Source organism: Macrosteles quadrilineatus, unplaced genomic scaffold (assembly GCF_028750875.1).
Source record: "Macrosteles quadrilineatus isolate MER2022 unplaced genomic scaffold, UCM_ALF_1.0 Scaffold_2__2_contigs__length_208266976, whole genome shotgun sequence".
Classification (NCBI taxonomy): domain Eukaryota; kingdom Metazoa; phylum Arthropoda; class Insecta; order Hemiptera; family Cicadellidae; genus Macrosteles; species Macrosteles quadrilineatus.
The window spans coordinates 120,258,123-120,278,735 of record NW_026542595.1 but is presented as its reverse complement, the minus strand read 5'-3'; the positions used below and the strand labels follow the sequence as shown (position 1 = coordinate 120,278,735).

Sequence of the window (20,613 nt, the reverse complement as noted above, 5' to 3'; positions counted from 1 at the left end):
CAGGTAATACAGCCCATTGTGAATTAGGCACTGGAATCTCACGTTAAAACGTTATTGCTTACGTTTCTTGGCTTACAACGGATAATCTACTAATTGTGTTTTGTTCTACAATACATATTATTTAAGATTGTAAAACCCATCTTGAGTCTCATTTGTAATGTACAATAACAATAAATCGGGTGGACAACAATGCAAAAATACATGTAAACTTATTGGCAATAAAGTAAGAGAAGTAGGGCAGCCAACATATGAACTTGTTTTGTCACTAAACAGTGGGTTTCTGTACTTTAATTCGGGTTGAGTAGAAAACACTCACTGGTTATTTAGTGTATGCTTCCACGTGTAGTTTAAAATTAGGGTTATTCGGGTTACTTACATATTTATATTTTTAGTCGAATGAAAACAACGATAATTTGAAGAAATATCCGTCAAAAAATGCAAGTTAGTTCTTCTTAACATTATTGAAGCGTAAAGATTTACTACCCAGTAGTACTTGAATTAGTTGAAAAACCAGTTCCTGGAATTCCCGTGGCATAGCAATGCATTTATCTATTACATACAAGTAAACTAAAGGCAATGTTATACTTGAACTTAACCATAAAGTCAGCAAAAAGTAAGTTGTTTATTTGGCTTTGTACTAATGACCCGCTCATTTTCATAAGACATGAGAACAATACGTTTAACTGAGGCAGGAATAAAGGGTTGCAGATGAAAAAACTAAAACAATAGAACGCTTTTACCGTAAGATTCATTTCCCCAAAGGCTTGAAACTTCCTTTTGTGCCGGGTTTGTTGACTGGACCTAAAACAACTTTATGTAATTGTACTAGTAAATTATTTTCAAGTTCTTTTTGATTCGTAAATTATTTACTAAAACAACCACTAAATTTTTTACTTTACTAATTCAGTCTTTTTATTTAATAAAAAATATAAAAAAACAATGGAGTATACTTTAGAAAAGGCATTTTTGTAAATTGCTGTTCTGTATCATAAGCTAGAGATATAAGCTAACTTATTTTTTTTAGTCTTAAAAATTTATAAGTGTACCTAAAACGTTTAGCAATACTCTATAAAAGACTATTAAATATAATAGAATAAAAATTTAACTGAAATAAACCTCTTTAGCGTACTTAGATGTCAAACATTATAACCAAGCAGTAGAGGGATGATTACCGTACCAATAAACAATAATATCTTAAATGACCGTTAAATAAAGTGTCATTCACATAAAAAACGGTAAAAAAACAAGGTACAAGTAATTAAAAAGAAATTGGTATAAGCTATAAATAATAAGAAAATAGTGTGGTAATTTGAACGGATAGTTTTTTTGGCCGTCAGGGAGCTCAAAACGAAAAACTAAATCGGTCCCGGGTACCATGAGAAGACCTACGGAAATAGATTATTCCCTATATAGGGAATTCACTAAAAACTATAAAATAATGAATCTTACAATGTTATCAACTTATTTAGCGTATTTAGTCGCCAAATTCAGAACTATTTACTGGTAGTAGAATAGGTAAAATAAAACGAATCAAATAAATTGTAATACCCTACGTGATCGTGAAATAACGTGTCCTGAATTTTGAATAATCACAACTAATCGAAAATAAATTGGTATAGTTAAGCTAGCCTATAAAAAGAAAGACTCCGAAAATTAGCAATTCAAACAATACCCTACTTTATATTCATTATTATTCATTGGCCTTGTTTGAAAAACCGACCGAAATTTATATTTTATTTCTTATACACTGTACTCAACAAGTTTGATATTTATTCAGTATTGTATTATTTTTACCAGTTGTGTTGTTATTCAAGTAATTTAAATGTCAAAAGTGGATAAATGAACATAAAATGGTGTGTTTGGTGATATATACATCCGATAAAAACTGGGATTAGTTTATAAATAAGGTATTTTAGTAGAACCCTTTTTTGAATTTCTAATGCATAGAGGAAAAAAACTTAAATGATTTTTGGTTGGTCTTAGAACTTCTCAAATTATGTTAGTGTGTTTTAACTTTGGTATAAGGTTTCATTTAAGATGAAAGTAAATTATAAAACAAAAATATCCGCTGGTTAACTTTAATGCGGAAGACTTTATTTCACATAAAGATATTATGTAAGTTATCGTTTATGAGAAGTTATATACATTTTACAACGATTATATTCTTAGTTTTACTGCTATTTTCATACTTCTCTAAATAATTAACTATTGCGTTTAATAATGGGACCTCGTGGTGGGATATTTAATGATTTATGAGTATCAAACAGTGTATTTATAGTGATTTCTGAGCAAGTGAGTGTGACTTAACCCATAGTCATAATATTGATATCAAACGTTGTTCAACTTCTGTGATATTATGTTCTGGTTAAAGCTTGTCATTAAAGGTATTTCCATTAAATAAATATGTATTACTTATCAATTTTGTATATATTCCGAAACACTGTGGAAAATGAAGCATCTGGAAGTAATGATAACTTGTACCTTACTTCATCTATGATTGTACCCTGCAACCTATAAGTGGAGAATGTATTAAAATGGACGTTTGGAATGTGGCTCCACTTAAAGGAAACCCAACTGGCATTAACAAATTTCATTGCAGTTTAGGAAGCTTAGGATGAGAAACTAGTAACTAAATGAGCGTATAAACTAATAAGCGTAGAACTGAAGTAGTGCTAGATTTTCTATAACTAGTAGTATAAAATATTACTACTGTGAAATAGGACTTTGGTAATCATCGTAAACAGTGCAAAATGTCTCATTTCATTGATATTATTGCAAATTCAATGTATGTTGGATGATCTAAATTACATTGACTCGTTTCGCTGCAAATTGTATGTTCTAGATTTATAGCTTCGTCTATTATTTAAAACTTTAATTAAATTTATCGTGTATTCGGTTCAAGGGATATTCAAGCACAAACCGACTCGTAGTATGTGAACATAAGTTATTAGATCTTTGTTTAAAAATCATTGTTGGTGACAACGCATTTATGATGATAATGGACGAGTATTGGGATGATATTAATTCGCCTTTTAATAATTAGAAGTTTCACTATGTATCGTAATCTTGAATTAGAACATTTCATTTCCGTCCACCAACAATCGGGTAAGATTTCAGATTATAAAATATCGTGGAACTTATGCAATTATTGTGTACGTGTTTTTGCTGATCTAAAGTAGAAACGTTTGACCTATTATAGATATTTGACCTTTCCTTTCTCCCTAAATCGTTGTACTTTATTTACTCGCAGCTAACAGTGTTTTAAGTTTGTTTTAAAGCAGCGGTCCAAACCCCAGTCCTTTCACAAAATAAAGTGAACATTTCGTTAGAAAGTACGTGCAATAGTTTTCTTTGTATATTTGTTTCATGTCTTGGGGGGAAGTATTTGAAAGTATGTTTTTTTTCATTTAACGCGTCAGATCAAAACTATAAACTTCAGATTTCAGATTTTCATCTGCTGTTTTTTTTTTTTAGTTTTATATACTGGTATTATATAGTTTAATATGGAATAGTGTCCGAATAGTGTTATAATGACAGTACTTAGAAGATAACGTACAAACCTTTTGGCAAAATAATTGCTGTAAAACGTGAGCAATAACATATCAGCATTACACTATAATATACGCCATTATAGTTTACCAACACTTACATCACTTAACATATTTCAAAGACCATTATGATGCAAATGACAGTGTTATACGCAGGTTGGCCTCCTTAATTGGTCACCTCAGGTGAAGTTCCTCCTTGGCCTAGGAGTAAAGAAGGTGTGACCTGGATAATTATGTTAGACCCTAGCTCAATCCTTCTCTCGTTGTAGACATTGCAGTTAAAATATAATAATTAAATTGCAAGGTAACACTTATCAATCACGTGGTATTGTAAATCATAAACATTATGTTTATATATTTTAGTTAAAACTAAATTTCCTGGACGACTTCCGCAATTAAGTACATGTTATGTCTTTAAGTCTATGGCGAAATGTTTTACTACCACTGACAAGTTTTTAATTGTTAAATGATTATGTCAGTTATTGCTATGTACTATAAATGTTCAAGACACTTCCTAAATAAAAACGTTGAGCGTTCATACCTCAGCATAATCGTTCGTTTGTGCTTAAAAAGATACACTAAAGGGTTTTCCAACGAATACTAGAATAAACCTTTTCAATTATTCGTGGGTTTTACTTAGATGACGGGTGGACATAAGTAGCTCGCAAATAACCAATGGTTTTCAGATACCACGGCCCAATGTTTTAGGAGACATCCTATGCTGGAGATTCACCTATTCAAGCAATTGATACTATAAATTATAAATTGTGAGGACAAGTATCCCAGTTCTCTCCAACAACCCACGCGATAATTTGTACGTCGTATTTATAATAAAAAAAATCAAATCTATAATCTTTGCCACTTATCAGTGAGATTAAATTTAGCATACACGTTTTACACCATTTTATGTTATTCGATCAATAATTTAAACCTGAGTTTCTAATACTTGCACATCAAGTTTTCTTAATGTCATGGTGATAATAAATAAATGAATAGGCCTAGTTACAGCTTTAATTTTATTGAGTCTAGTTAAAAAAATTCTTATGTTAAATTATTTTTTTCACTTCTAGTTTCCGTCATTAATTTGAACAAATTTTATCCTCATTATAACTGCTTACTTATTTTAGTTTCCATACAAATTGTTACTGTAGTCTAAACCTGCTATTAGATAATTGGTTTCCTATAACAATACAGTTTCAAACATACCAAATCCATCACAAGGGCAATGGCTTGCTAAACAAGCTGTTAAAACGCTGTTTTAATTAAAAGTTGGCTCCGAAGATATTACGTTACATCTTTGTTACTTAAAACAACTTAACCAGCAAACCCGACCCTGCTTCAAAACATTTCCTTTATCATTATATAAAATGAATGCCTTGTCTTGGTGCTTAGGTTATTGCTTTGTTAACGAACATAATTGTTTTTATGTTTCAAGACTTTTAAACGACCCCCTTTAATATATGTAATATGAAATAGTTAAATATATTTTTAACGCAACCAAAACTGATGCAACCCTTTTTCATTTTCTGGTTTCTTAAAAAAAATATAAAAACTCCAGTAATCCCTTAGCTTGCCATTTTCTTTTTAATCATCTCATAGCTTTTATAACACGAATTCAAACTACTAAAATACATTATCAAAATATTAGCGTTACGGGTTTTGGCTGTATAGCTAAAATGTTTTCACCAAATAACACAAAACATAAATCACTGTCCAATCCATTAAATAAAAATTAAAAATTAGCTCATTACATGACAATAACTTTAAACAAATAAAAGGTGGATAAAACCAACGTCAAGGGCCACGAACACTAAGCCCGTCTGAAACAGTAAACAAACTGTGAACAAAAGAAAGCAGAAAGCCTTTAGGAAACGTTTCTTGCACTAAAAGCGCTCTTATGATTTGGTTTTTCACCTGTGAGCACTTTTCCATTTGTTCAAACAGTTTATGATAAAAAGATATTTCGTCGTACCGTGAAACCATGGATAGATTGGTTCTACTTTAATTGAAATGTCTAGGTGATTGAAACTATACTGTCTCAATCATCCGATGATGTAAAGTTTTAAATTTTTTATGCAAATTAATATTGTAGATAATCACATTTTGTGATACCCAGGATGCGTAAATATGTCTTATAAAAATTTTACACTCATTTATTTAAAAAGTTCAAAATTTATAATTACAACCACTTTGGAATCAATAATATTTTTAAAAATCAGATATAATTATTGTTAATTTTTATTTACATTGGTTTGTTAGGCTACATATATGAATAAACATTAAAAGTATGACATTTTGAACACTATTTTAAGAGTTAGTAATATTTCCATGCTATAATAAAACCCCTCATATTGTAAAGTTTAAAGTATGGAATGTAACGTATACATTCAGAGAAAAATTAAAATTAAAATTTGAACATATACTCTGTTATACTCAAAACCTTATCTTACTAATATTATAAATGTGAAAATTTGTGTGTTTGTTTGTTTGTTTGAAGTTCAATCACGCAATAATTCCTGGACGGATCGGGCTGAAATTTGGCATGATGATAGGGAGGTAGCTATTACCGTAGGTGACACGGTAAGACCCATGTCAGGGACCGATTTACTTCTTAATTTTGAAGTCACCAGAGGACAAAAACACCATTCGTTCAAATCTTTATATATGTATTATTATATATATGTCCGTGAACACGATAACTTGAGTAGTCTTGTATCCGATTTTGTTTTTATACTTATATGCCAACCCCGTACGAAGGACGGGTACTCTGCAAGTAGTACGGTAAATGTATGACTGCATAATATGTTGTGATGGTAATCTATTTAGGTTATTTATACTGGTCATCCACAGAACCTATTGGAGTCATTCTGTGCAATACGTTAGCATAATAAACTATTAAATTGGAATCCCCAAACAAAAATCCGTATCATTATTCATTTAAATTCAATGCAATACCACTATTGATGATTTAAAATGTTATGTCAAATACAAATTTAATGTGTATCAAACGTGGAATAAAAATGTAATGTGTATCAAATGTCAAATAAAAATATGCTTAAATATTATTAACTCCTTATAAAATCGTAATTAAGAAATCACACGATATTAATAGATTTGTTGTATAACCTTAATCATAGCCTTAAATTAGAAGCATATAACTTGCATTTTATCTAGGTGTTTTTGCGACATATCTAGGTAGTATGTCTATTGTCTATAGGTAATAGTTTATCAATGAAAAAGTACTATGGTGAGAATCATAAATAAAACAGAGTTTTGAAAAGAAATTTATTTACACCAGTAGTTAGAATTCTCGAAAATTCAATTATTTGAGTATTTATATATAAACTTGGATAATATACAAAATTTAAATCCATTGGCTGATATTTTCATCTTGTTTTAGTAACTTTATTACTACAAACATTTAGTTGAGAAAATAATAAAACGTAAAATATGATTTATTTGCCATGAAAAAAATTTCATTTGTTACTGAACATTCAAATATATGTTGACTATACGTACATTTTGTACAACTAAAAACATTTTTATTTATTTAAATAGCACACAATCCGGGAAAGTGTTTAATCTAAACGTAAAAAGTACGCGATTTTGTTGTGCGAATTGCATGGCGTTTTAATCATGCAAAATAATTTTGAATAAGACACTATAGTTTCATTTTGTATTTGTATTAATGATTCTTCATTCATCATGTATTTTCCTTCAAATATTCAACCAAAATAAACGTAGTTTCAAATAAATAAACATGAATTGAGCGTAATAAAGATCAGTCCATGACAGCAGTGTTGAATATTTTAGATCAGCACTTAGCTTATTGGCAGCCTAGGGTCATATTTTGTTACAATGAGAGATATTTACAGAGGATATTTAGAAAATATCCCTCATAAAGGAACACAATTAACAGGTTCAAATGTTTTGCCCGTAACACATTACAGAATCAGTTTATAAAGAATCTCAGATTTTTTTTACATTAAAGAATTTTACGTGTAAATGCAAATTTATCAACGGATTGTTTGAAGAGTTAATACAAACTGTGATTTGATTGAACGTGCCTTGAACTAAAGTTTATTTTGTTAAAAACATCCTTTAAAGTACTCTTGAGAAGAGTAAATTTCCCTTTCTTTGAAATCCCCTCCTCGTCATAAATGTTTTAAACCTTCAAACATTTACAGGTCATAAAACGTACTTTTATTTTTTTGTTCTACTATTCGAGTAAACTTTTAATGGTATTTTTGTATTTACATTTATGGATGAGCAAAGCATATAATGTGTAAAATAAATAGGCCTAATCGGTTGAAAATTGTATTTAATAGTTTTATAAATAAATAAATAAATAAATAAATATATATTATTATGTGCCAATAGTTATGGGATACATTTTTAGGAAATGCCATAAGAAAAAAACATGTTTCTATTACTTGTACTTCTATTACCTTCAGACAAAGATTGCGTACACACGTTTTACACTAAGCTTGGTGAAATTATTAGATTAACGTTTAAGTCTGATATTAAAATAAGGTCAATTAAATCAAATCTTTTAAGGTTAGAAATTCAAATCTTTGATGCAAAACAAAGAGTTTGAATCGTTACGACTGATTTATATTCCGAGCTTTTCAACGATCAAACTTCTACAACGATCTTTGCGATCGAAGTATCAACGATGAAGAACATTTTCTTCTCGTACATTTATAAAGTTAGACGTTTTGTATTGACTATCTTTGGCAACTAAATTCTTTATTGCCTAATAAATAGAATTATTTTACTTGAAAATAATTAGTTGCAAACTTTAGTCTGGCTTGCAGTGGTTATAGAATCAGCTTAATAACAATTAATACGATGTCATGCTCATTTAATAATACGTCTATAATATACTAATGTATATTCTAATCATAATATGTAAATAGATGATTTAACTATCTCATAACACAACTGTAACGCTCTAGCTACAAAAATAAATATTTATTATGTTTGTTTTTAGCAAAAAAACAAAAAAAAAACATTTATCATTACGATACATGCGAAACTGAGTCATTATAAATTTACCATCGTTTACCACCTAAATATGACATTATGCACGTTATATGAATGATACAATATTTGACTAAAAATACTTCCGTACTCTTAGGAAATCAATGATTATATTAACATATTTTTTCACGTTATATGAATGATACAATATTTGACTAAAAATACTTCCGTACTCTTAGGAAATCGATGATTATATTTACATATTTTTATAAATTCTAGTATAAATTGTAGGCGTTATTGCAACTTCGACAGAACCGTGATAGCTTTTGATATTTTAGAATGCAATAACATGTGTAATAGATTCTCTCAGTTCCGCTTTAATATTCCACGGGATTTACTTAGAGCTAATATAACCAGCTCAAATATCATGTTATAAAAACGTAGCTCTAAGTTTAATATTTCATATTTTGTAATTAAAATATAGGTTTATCAGTCAATCTATGACAATATTTATCCATTTTTTTACTTTTGACCCTAGTTGGAACTCGAACTAGAATTTGGTTTACAGTAAACACAAACATTAACCTAAAGATTCATTGATTGAAAGATTTTTTTAAAATATAAAGGTCCATTTATGAACATCGATTAATCCTTAAACCTATCCATACCGACAGTTAGATAATAGGCATTTCAAACAGCCAGCTCATTAATTATCGAATAAAGTAGTCACCCTGCCATGATTGCAATAATTAATTAGTTCTTATGGTTTTTATTTGCCTGATTATATTTTTATAAAAAATATCTCCTTAAAAATGTCAAATTTTTAATAACATTAGTTTAACGACAACAGGTAAAAATAACATATTAATAACATAATTATATTTATTAGAATTTGTTTGCTGCTACAGAGAAAGGAATGAAGAATCTTTAGTGAAATGTTGATAGTTTATATGAAACAAACAGACTTTACAAATTTCATCAAAATATATTCATAAACATGGAAAAAACTACGGTTTACTTATTTTACATAAGATTGTCATAGGAATTTTAAAGAAACAGTTTTTTATTATCCTGAACCATTAAGCTCATAACAACGCTTCAGTGTACTAAATATTTTTTCTTTTTCAGCTTTACAAAGTGGTTGGTAATAAATTGCGAAATTTTATGTTTTGGGTTTAAAATGAGAAAAACTAATTTTTCCCTCATAAAACCCCCCTGAGATAAGCCCATTTTCCCATAATAGGCCGAGCAGCTGGTTCGAGAACTAGTTCGAATAAACGCAGGCTTACACGTTTGTCCCGGGCCCATGAGACCTACAGTATTTTTTATATAATTTATGCATTATACATACTATTTTGAGAAGGTAAGGTAGAAATTTGTTAATTCAACATTAAAATGTTACACTTTTTTCCAAAAAGTGTACCCGATTTGAGTTCAAAGACACTTAATGTACCCAGCTATTTGTAATACTTTATTATAGTAAGTTAATTTGCATATTTTTGTCTACTGTTTAAGTACAAATGTATTAAATAATTGGTGATTTTCAATAAGCATATTGCACAATCCCTGTACAATAATGAAATTTGTTAATAGTTATGTTATCGGTAATGCATCCACAAGATCTGGTGAAATATAACTTTCTGATTGCAATCTTAGATATGTTTGATCTTCTAGGTGAAAAATCGAACAAAAATGTGAATAAAGGTTTGATTCTTAACACAGATTGGGAAAAGTTCATTCCATCAAAGAGCGACAGAAAATCGTTCTCAAAGAGTGATTTTTCTTTGCTTTAAAATTTCGCTTTCTATGAAAACTGTACAAGGATGTTTTGTGGGCGCTTAGAAAACAAATTTAATCTAAACAACAAATAGTTTAAATGAATTACACAGAATTTTAATTTGATATTTCCAATCTTCTATTTGAGAGAATGTTTTTCAGAGCCATCTAGTATTTTACTCATTGTTGTGGTTTGGCCCCCAACTAGTAAGACATTTGTCAAAACATATATATTTATATATGTATCTTGGATTATTTACCTTTTATTTTCGTCCTAGCTCAATAATGTACAACCAAGTTGTTGAAGCTAGTTGCGCCATGATCGCGTAGGTACAATAGTTGATGATATTTCTCGACATGGTTCCTTACGGTACGTGATCACGAAGCAACTAGCGTCGACTCCATTAAAGTGGTGCTTCAATTAAAAGTTGGTTCATGGATATTTTACCAAATTAAATCTTTGTAGCCTAAAACAACATTATCGTCAAACTTAACCCTCGGTTCAAAATGTTTTCTTGTTTTTATCGAACTTCACATTTATGGAATAAGATATTGACGTAAATTTCGTTGTAAGATTCGGTCTTGCACCCAATTGACTTTTTAGTTTTAATGTTCCCAGAAGCAAAAAGCACCATCCGTAAAAAATTAATACTGTTTTTTATTCCTGCCACACTTTGAGAAGGAAGCAAAATGCAAGGCGAGTGTGAGGGATGAAGAGGGAGGATGAGGGAGAGATCCTAAGCCACGTTTAATGAGAATTTCACCGTGAAACCTGACTGTACAACAGCTTCCCTCCACTGCCAAATCACTGGCTATTTCTACATTCTTGCAGTTTTCCTAATCGCATACCAACCAACATAAGTGCTACTAATTTATTATTTATTTATTTTACTTTATAGTCTGCATTGAACCTGTTTAGTCATGGTATTTTCTGTTTTTTCCTCTTTTCTGTCCAATACCATAATTTATTTCCATCCTTAATCACTCTTCCAAATCCGTTTATTTTTAAATGGAATTTTTAACTATTTCTGGTTTTTGTAATTCATATTTAAACTGCACTTCTTTAACATTTCAGATTTTTTAATTTATTTACTCTCTCATGTCAAATTCCTTATTTTCTAATTCATAATTTAGCTGTTGGTTGCAGGTGTCCTAAATACCCCTTACTGTTCAATATCTTATTTAGAAATAAAATATTATAAAATTTTAAAACGTCGTCTATTATAGAGGTTTGTCAAAAAGCGTGTTTACTAACAATAGTTCGGCTACACTGTAGTGCTATTTAAGTAAATTCAAATGTTAAAACAATTTTGCCAATTATTAATTTGGGGGTTTTATTAGTTTGTTTGTCGGATTTACTTTTACTTTCACTCAGAGAAGCAAGAAAAAAGCCAACCATTGCGATTTTCTTATGAACAATTTGATTTTTTTCGGATTTAACAACATTTTACCTTGGATGTAAGCTTCTAGATTTTACCAGACTGATCACTAGAAATACATTATAACTTCGAATAGCCAGTAGAACCTGGGAAAGAAACTTGTAATGTTGGTCAATAGGTTATGTTGGGAGAAATTAATTTCACAATCTATTTTGAAATAAATTGCTATTCAGTGTTAGTCATTTCCATACATTTGAATCCCATCGGAGTCTCTGGCAGAATATTAACTATAACGTATCAACATCGACTACAAATTGTTTACTGAAAACATATCTGTTAAATGCTTCCAATATAAACCTTCGATCGAACTGCGATTCATCCGATTCACTATGATTTAGCCCAAGTGTTTGCGATGCCAAACATATATTTTAAAATAATTAGAAATATAGTAGCAAGCCATACATTATCCATGAAACTAAAACGTGAGATTTTATTCTTGCATCCTTACTTAAATCAATCATTGATTGATGATGAAAGTAAAAATGAAATGTAATGTAGAAGATTTGGTTTTTGAAGAATATTTTCGAACATGTCATTTCCAGAGATTAAAGTACTAGTACTAGTAGGTACGTGTCACGGACAAAATTTTCATGAAAATCGTACCATAGCGTGTAGTACAATAGCTCTGTAAACATCCACAGACAAAGTAACGACCGTTATACATTTTCTGCATTACTTATCTGCCAAATTTTTACCACACGTAAAAAAATATATTATTTTTACCATACATTTCTGTCAAGGAATTCTTTAGAATTGAGATGGTTGTGGTCTCCGTCTAGACTCAAGACAGTCTCGATAAGATTCTGGTCCCAACGTTTTCATTACTCTTCAACTATTCTTTGTCAGACTTTGTATAGAACCGTCTGGACGAATATAATCCATTTTGTTGATGAATTCAAAAACTCTATATGCATCCAACTTTAACTTTAATGCATTTCATAGCTTATTGTTTCTAGTTTTTTTTATACTTATTTGAGAATCAGTCAATCGTTATTTGTTTCATTGTAACATACTACTATGCAACAAACCGATGGTTAAATAAATGTACTAAGCTACCTTTTAAAACACATTAACCAAAAGCTACATAAAAAAACTTACAATAATATTTAAAAACGTATGAGATTTTTATATATAATTTATCTAAACACAATTCCCTTCATATTCTTGAGAGTGTGAACCTCTAAAACATACAATTGTGAGCGATGATTGGGTTTTATAATGAATATATATGCAAAATTTATAAATGAACGAAATAAATAAATTAATATGAATGACGTTATTGTAATTGAGAAAGCAGCTAATCAAATCTAGCGGACGTGATCAGGATTCGATCATTAATTCATTTACTGACTTTGACTTTTGATTGTACATTATTTTTAACCTTCTATACTAATTTAAACCGCGTACTGCCAAACGTAAAACTCTCTTTTATTTTAACTTGTCACCTAAGGTATCTTTTTGTAAGTGAAAATCCTTTAGCTGAGCTTACAACACTAAAGATCGTCTGACGTTAAACTAACGCGAAGAAGGACTTGGATTTTACGATGTGACCTGTGGTAACTAAGGCAAATACAGTATTGCCACTTATCAGTAACAATAATGAGCTAGGTCCAATAGTTTAGTCACTGTTAATTATTGCAAGACGACACCAGTACATTTTTTACAAATCAGCTCCCAAATGAGAAACTTTCCGTTTTACTAAATATATGTGACACTATTATAAACACAGACGCTTGTTCGGTAATCATTGAATAATTTTGTAGACAATGAAACAATAATTTAACTAATCCGGAATATTTTCTTCCGCAAAACCAGCGGATGAATTAAAAGTAAGTAAATGTTCAGCTGATGTCATCGAATTCTCTCAACACATGTATTTTAACACCGTTCCACAAAAATCAGTTAAATTAATCAAAATTTTCCAATTTCGAATGTTCTCATACAGTTTTCCTGTTACAGAATCTCCCGATGGCGTCATCAATGAACCATCTACAATGATATAGGAGAGCTCCACGCCGCGGCGATGTACAAGACAGTCCGCCAAGGAGAGAATTCCCTCCAATACCACATCCTACCGCAGGATGACGTCAGTGGTCACGTGATGAAGCGCAGGCGCTCCACGCGGCACCGGACGGCGTTTATCCTGGTGCTGACGCTGATCCTAGGGTGCGCCATCGTCGCAGCAGCGGTGCTGATACCTGTGTTGATGTCCTCCAACGTAGTGACTCTCCCGGCCAGGTTTCAGACATTCGCTGTAGCGGCTTCCAGCGTCAATGTTAGGCCTCATGGGAAGTACACGCTGCAGGGTACGCAGTACATAGCGCTGCTGCCGGTCAGGGACTCGGCGGGGCATTTTAACGCATATCAGGTACAATGGTTTTTGTTAGCATCCCTGGGAAAGTACCCCAAATTGTTGTTATGTTATGTCGTTACATTATTAAATCAACTAATATTAAAAAGTTCAAACTATTTTAGGATTAATCTAGTTTACCCAACTAAAAATTAAACCCAGTCGTTAGTGAGCAAGACATAGTGCATTATTGTTGTGAATTGCAGTTTTATTTTAAAGCAACACATTTCATTTCACCATATGCACTTATCGTGTACAGTCGTCAGCTGAGTGACATCTAGTGAATGTACTAACATCAGCTGTTTATAGGTGAAACCGTCATTATTCACTACTTCGACGACGACGACGACGTCGACGACTACAGTAGCTCCCACAGTGTCGACTCCTGGTGAAACCCTTGGTGTCAGAACTGTGAACAACGACCCTTACAGACATGAGGGCGTGACTGTGGTGAAGCGAGGTGAACTCCAGAGGCCAAGATGGTTGCCGGATCCTTACCTCCCTTGGACGGTAAATCTCAATCATCAGGTGTAGGCCTACAACTCACGTTTAACCACTTTTATAATCCAGAAAATTCTCGACATTAAAATGTTCCATTCTTACACCCTAAAAACTCAAAATGTAAAAATCCCGTGTTTTTCTGATGAAAATACCTCGTACAAAAAACTAACTTACGTATGTGAATTTAAACCAGTTCAAAACGTCCTACAGAATTCACATTTGTTCAAAGTGCTGGATGTGGTCCGAAATTATCAGGCTTGACTTACAGGTTTGAGAGGTTTGACTTTTATGCTGGTCAACTGAGTTAAAAAGTATAGGTCTCTTCCTCAACAAATGAGAAAACACTGGACACTTCAGTTGTAAAAATAAAATTGTATAGATATCTATGTAATGTAAAATAAAAAAATAATAAGAAAAAAAATATTGCAAAATGGACATTAAAAAATCCCGTACTCCGATTACAAGTTTAACGGGTACAAATCAATTGAATCGTTTAAAATCAAGTCAGCTTCTTTTAGTCTCTGTGTAGTGGTCATTCAAATGGAAATGTCCAATCCGTTTTGTGCAGCCATGAATTCAATAAAAATGCTATACATTATAACATGGGCCCATTATGCTGTTTAGCTTTGAATTATTATATGCATATAATGTAGTGGATAACTTCAAAAGGAAACATACCAAGTAAAACCTCATTTGCGGACCGTCCATTTATTAACCTATATGATAAATGAAATAATTGAATTGTAGCCTAATTCAGCGTAACGTTATTTAGATATTCAACCAGTGGCCATGGAACGACTAATCAAAAATTCCTGTCAGAGTGAAATAATACTTACTTTAATTTATTAACCAATACATTATTTTTATTGATACTCGTGCAAAGTTTAAGATAAAAAGTGTGAATTGGTGGTTCTAGCTACAGAGGATCATTTAGAAAAGTCAATTCGGGAATTTAACACTTTGTATTTGTGTGTAAGTTGTGGTATGTCCACATGCCATGTATATACATAGTTATACTGTACTAGCAGAGTACCCGTCCTTCGTACGGGGTTGGCATATAAGTTTAAATTGCTTATTGCAGTTATACTCAAAGCTTTGCGTTTGTAATAGGGGAGGACAAAGTTTGTTAAAATTTGCTTCTTTACATTGGCGGTATACTATGGTATTACACATCTACCATATCCATAATGTTCTACCTCTTCACCTAAACAATAAAGAAAAATAAAGTATTACAAATTAAAAAAATCCCAAATTATTCATGACATTAAAAACATAAACATAACTGTAAACAAATCCTACTTTGACAGTTCTCATTGCGTATCACAGTGTTGTTTGTTGCTGCTTGGTTCAAATTAGCTGTTTACATAAATGCGAAAAAAATATAGTGCTGTTGGTAAATCTTATAACTATTTAATGCTTTTGTATATCATAGAACCAACATTTTTAGTTGAAACAGCTGACTAAATTCTTTAATTCCCTTTAAATATGAATACTCCATGGGGAACTACAGAGCCACTGGGGCGAAGCCCGAAGGGATTTTTGAGATAAGAATAGCCTATATGTTAATCGGGAATGTGAGCTATCATTATGCCAAATTTCAGCCCAATCCATCCAGTGGTTTATGCGTGATTGACCTTCAAACAAACAAACACACAAACTTTCACATTTATAATATTAGTAAGATTGTTGCCCCTTTACAGGATCATAAGGGTGGTACCTTGGTGCTGAGTTTAAGCGTCGCTTCGATAATGCTACTATGTGCTGCAGTGTTGGGGCTGTGCCTTTACCTACGTCGTAGAACTGTTAATTCAAGGGTAAGCTATGATGCAACTCTTATTTCAGAGTCATTTGAGGGAGAACGGGACATAAGGTGCACCCAACTCTAAATTTGGAATATTTGACTCTATTATAAATAGTTGCTTTACCCGTTATACGAAAATGGGGTTTGGATACAGGAAGGAATATGGAAGCACATTCAATCGTACTTGTCTTTGCTTTAAATCTTTTTTGTTCAATAAAATTATCTGAGAGGGTTTAATATGTTCGATATGTAAACAAAGTATACCTAAATAGAGATTATAACTATGTACCAAACAAAGTAAGTATGGCTCTTCCTGTTGCCTTAAAGACTAATCATTATTTACTTCTGAAGCGATACCATGAATCTTTACAAGTCATGGGCTGTTAAACATAGATTTAAGTAATGAATTAATAGGCTTATTTGTTTGACAGGTTTGTTATCTACCATGTTGTATTGTACCACCCTAGCCAAGATGGATCTGTGGTTTTGTGTTGAAGGAATACTGATACACAAACATAAAACGCATCTGATTTTGGGTATTGTGATAGATAGATTAAACTGAAAAAATGAGGTTATAGGCCACCAACTAATGAGGGTATTTTACCTAACTAGATTTAAAAATTAACTCAGCAAGGTCAACATAGTTTATAATTGCAAATTAGAGGGATTTAATTCGTTCCGCTGAATTACTGGTCCAATATAGTAATTTATTATTAATGCACACAATAGCATACATGGGCTATTTAACATTATGACCTTATAATTGAATTAGTTTTCGTAGTCGAAATCTTTTGCTTTTCGTTCCTAAACATGGCAAAAATGATCTTAGATATTAGGATAATTTATTGTGTATATTATTTATCACAATATTTATATTTAGTAGTAATTTATAATGTAATATTAATGCACACTAAAGCATACATGGGTTTACCATTTAACATTATGACCTTATAATTGAATTAGTTTTCGTAGTCGAAATCTTTTGCTTTTCGTTCCTAAACATGACAAAAATGATCTTAGATATTAGGATAATTTATTGTGTATACTATTCATCACAATATTCATATTTCGTTGTGATTTATTTCTACAGAGATACCCCGAGAGGGACGCAGGCTCGGGGACGTTACTGGTGGAGGTGTCAGGGGATGAAGACTGAACGAGTGGAAAAACATTAAACTGAAGAATCTCAACCGCAAATTGCGAACATGTGACCACCAAAAAGTAACCACTGAAGCTGACCAAGTGAAGATTTACAAACAAAGGAATTACCTTAATGACGGAATTGTTAACAGTTCTTTGAGGGAATGGCCGACATCCGTTCTCTAGTTGTGTATATTGTTTGTTCAGTTGTAAAGACTGATTCTGTTTTTGTATGGTTAAATATCAAAATGAGATGTGGATAAATGTAAAGTTTTAATTTCTCCCTAATTTTGAAGGTAAAATATGGCAAGGTTTGTAAAAGTTGGGAAAAGTGATAGACATTAGATAGTTATAAGTTTTCATTTTTCATTATTTACATTTGGCTAATTGACAAATTATAGTAAGACTGAAATCATTGAAGTGTTTTAGAGACCTTTTACACTTTATTTTACAATGGTTTAATCTATTGAATAGTACACAAAAGAAAGGACTAATGCTTATAACGTTGATAATTTTGTTTTAAAATACTTCAACTTTAATAAGTATAATTTACACAAAGTAATAAACTATAAAACCCATTACCGTTTTGATATTTATGACTATCCATTACTAATCTGTATACTAAACAAATGTTTTGGTATCCATAGAATTTTTGTACTGATGTTAAAACAAATATTATAATTTGGTCTTATTTGTTTAAGTAAACATTGTATTGGTGAATCCCGATTTGCTTGATTTAATGTTACCGCACAGTATAATAATTTACCATTAAAGATTTTCATTGAAACAAATTAACTTGTATTCAAAGTGAGTTTAGTGTTTTCTATGACAAGTTTTCCTCGATGGATAAATCAGGCGTATAATAACTCAATAACTTAGTGTAATCGATTTAATTCTGTTACTGTTTTAACCATGTTCCTCCCAATATATGTGATTCGGCCGCTGTCTATTTAGTATGGTTCTGATTAAGGATGTCTCCATTTTCCCAAACTAAAAGTATTTTCGAGAGAAAATTTTAAAATATAATTATTTTGTATTAGTGTATAATCAGTATCAAATGTTGTTTACTGTCTATGTATATTTAATAAACAAAATATTGATAAAACAAGTGGTTTCATCGTTTTTACATAGATGAATTGTGTCATTTATAACGAGCTATTTTTCCAGGAGTGTATGATGTTACATAACCGCACGCCTTTTGTGTAGATTAGCGATCGGCAGCGGCACAACGGAGCGAGCTAGCGTCTGTACCCTCCTGACAGTAGGGTGGTTTTGGTTTAGTCGGAGAAGCAAGGAAGTTGGTGAAGATTTAGAGTTGTAACCATGCTGATATAATCCTGATACCATTGCAAGTGTCAAGTAATACCGAAGTATTACTTATCATAGCTTTCGACAAGCGTCGCAGTGCATTTAATATATTTTTATTGAGTAAGTTTGAAATATATAATTTTCGGTTGTACTAAGAGTTGATTATTTTATTGATAGCTCTAAGGCCCGACGAATCTACGCTATAGGATCCAGCGTGTGTAGTTGACTGCACGAGGCCGGTAGGCGAGTACTGGAAGTTAACTTTGCAGCCTAGATAGAAGTCCACTGTTAGCTGGTTGATTTTAGTAGTGTGTTCATATAAGTTATGGATCATAACTTAACTAAACTGCCTGTTTATCGTCTCAGAAGCTTGGAGAGTACATGCCTACAACAAGCGGTCAGATATACTTGGCTAGTTCTTGAAAGGTATTTTATGTATTCATTACACTAACATTATGTAAATCAAAGCATACATAAAAAGTCTAATAATAGTAAAACTGACGTTTATTTATATTGGTATCGTTTGTGGAGACCAACTTCTAGGTGATTCGTTAGTTACTGTAGTTGTACTTGGATTATTATTTGGAATTATTGTATGATGCTTTTGCATGTTAGAAAGGTGCATTGGATTTTAGTGGCCGTGCTGACCCCACCTGGAGATAACGTGTGTTGAGGTCATCTTTGTCAAGATACCGTTTCAATTGCTTTAGGCACTCTGGGCTTAATTATTGGTTATTGATGACGAGATCCGAGTTTAAAAATTCAGCAGCAACTTTCTAGAAGAGTAGAGAATAGGCGTGGTATGTTGGTGATTAGTGCACGATTGTGACCGCTTTAACTGGTTCACAGAGCCCGTATAAGACAGCCTTATACCTAATGGGGGTTTAAGGTAGCTGGTTACGGTCCAAAACTACTCTTTTTAGTTTTTAGCTATTTCGCGCTGCAGACGTAGCTAATCATCAGGTCAGAGTGTCAGTCTGGGTTTAAATACTCCTTAGGTGGAATTCGTCAAAAGTTTTGTACTATAGACATAACACGGAAAACACATGACACGGATTAAAACTGGGCTTCCAGACGGTAACTGGAAAAATATGGACATCATTTAATTTTAATCGTGCAATTAACTATTATTTATGAACAAAGTGTTTGAGAGAAAACATAAATTATAGGTAATACATTATATTTAGAACCATCTTTGTACATTATTCAATAAATCTTATGTGATGTACGAAAACTTTGAAATACCAACCGTTTCAAATTAATTGGTATAGTTAAACTCCAAAAAGAAAGTCTTGGAAATTTGCAATTCAAACAATACTCAACTTGACATTCATTATTATTCATTGGCCTCGTTTGAATACTTGACCGAAATTAGTATTTCATTCGTTTACATTAAAAACCACAATTTGAAAATAATGTTTCTACATATTAATGCTAAATACAATTAAAACCTTAGTTTCCGTTCGAAAGGTGGCTTTAAACTTCCTTAATATTAGCAATAAAACAAAACATTCATTTTGATGTAACAACGAAGGAAATGTTGTTAAAGTGGGGTTAAGTTTGTTGGTAAAGTTCTTCTCCTTAACAAAGATGTAATGTTATATCTTTGTAAGAAACTTTTAATTAAAACAGCGTTTCAAAAGCCTGTTCAACAATTATTTTCTCTGTAATGAATTTATTATTCCATAATTTTTATTTGGTATCTCCGTTTACCGCAATAGAAACACACTAGGTTATTATTACAGATGTTATTATAGATAAAGGAGG

General features: G+C 31.6%; 1 protein-coding gene across 2 annotated transcripts in view; it reads left to right on the top strand.

Moving 5' to 3' along the window:
- The window catches only part of LOC128985782 (uncharacterized), a 103,269-nt gene extending 84,647 nt beyond the window's left edge, over window positions 1-18,622 (top strand). For both annotated transcript variants that reach the window (XM_054405651.1, XM_054405652.1), the window contains exons 2-5: window positions 13,706-14,114; window positions 14,406-14,606; window positions 16,298-16,411; window positions 17,489-18,622. In XM_054405651.1, coding sequence (XP_054261626.1) covers window positions 13,770-14,114; window positions 14,406-14,606; window positions 16,298-16,411; window positions 17,489-17,554 — 726 coding nt within the window. In that variant the 5' untranslated portion in view covers window positions 13,706-13,769 and the 3' untranslated portion in view covers window positions 17,555-18,622. The remainder of the gene's footprint in view (window positions 1-13,705; window positions 14,115-14,405; window positions 14,607-16,297; window positions 16,412-17,488) is intronic.
- Window positions 18,623-20,613: the final 1,991 nt, after the last annotated feature.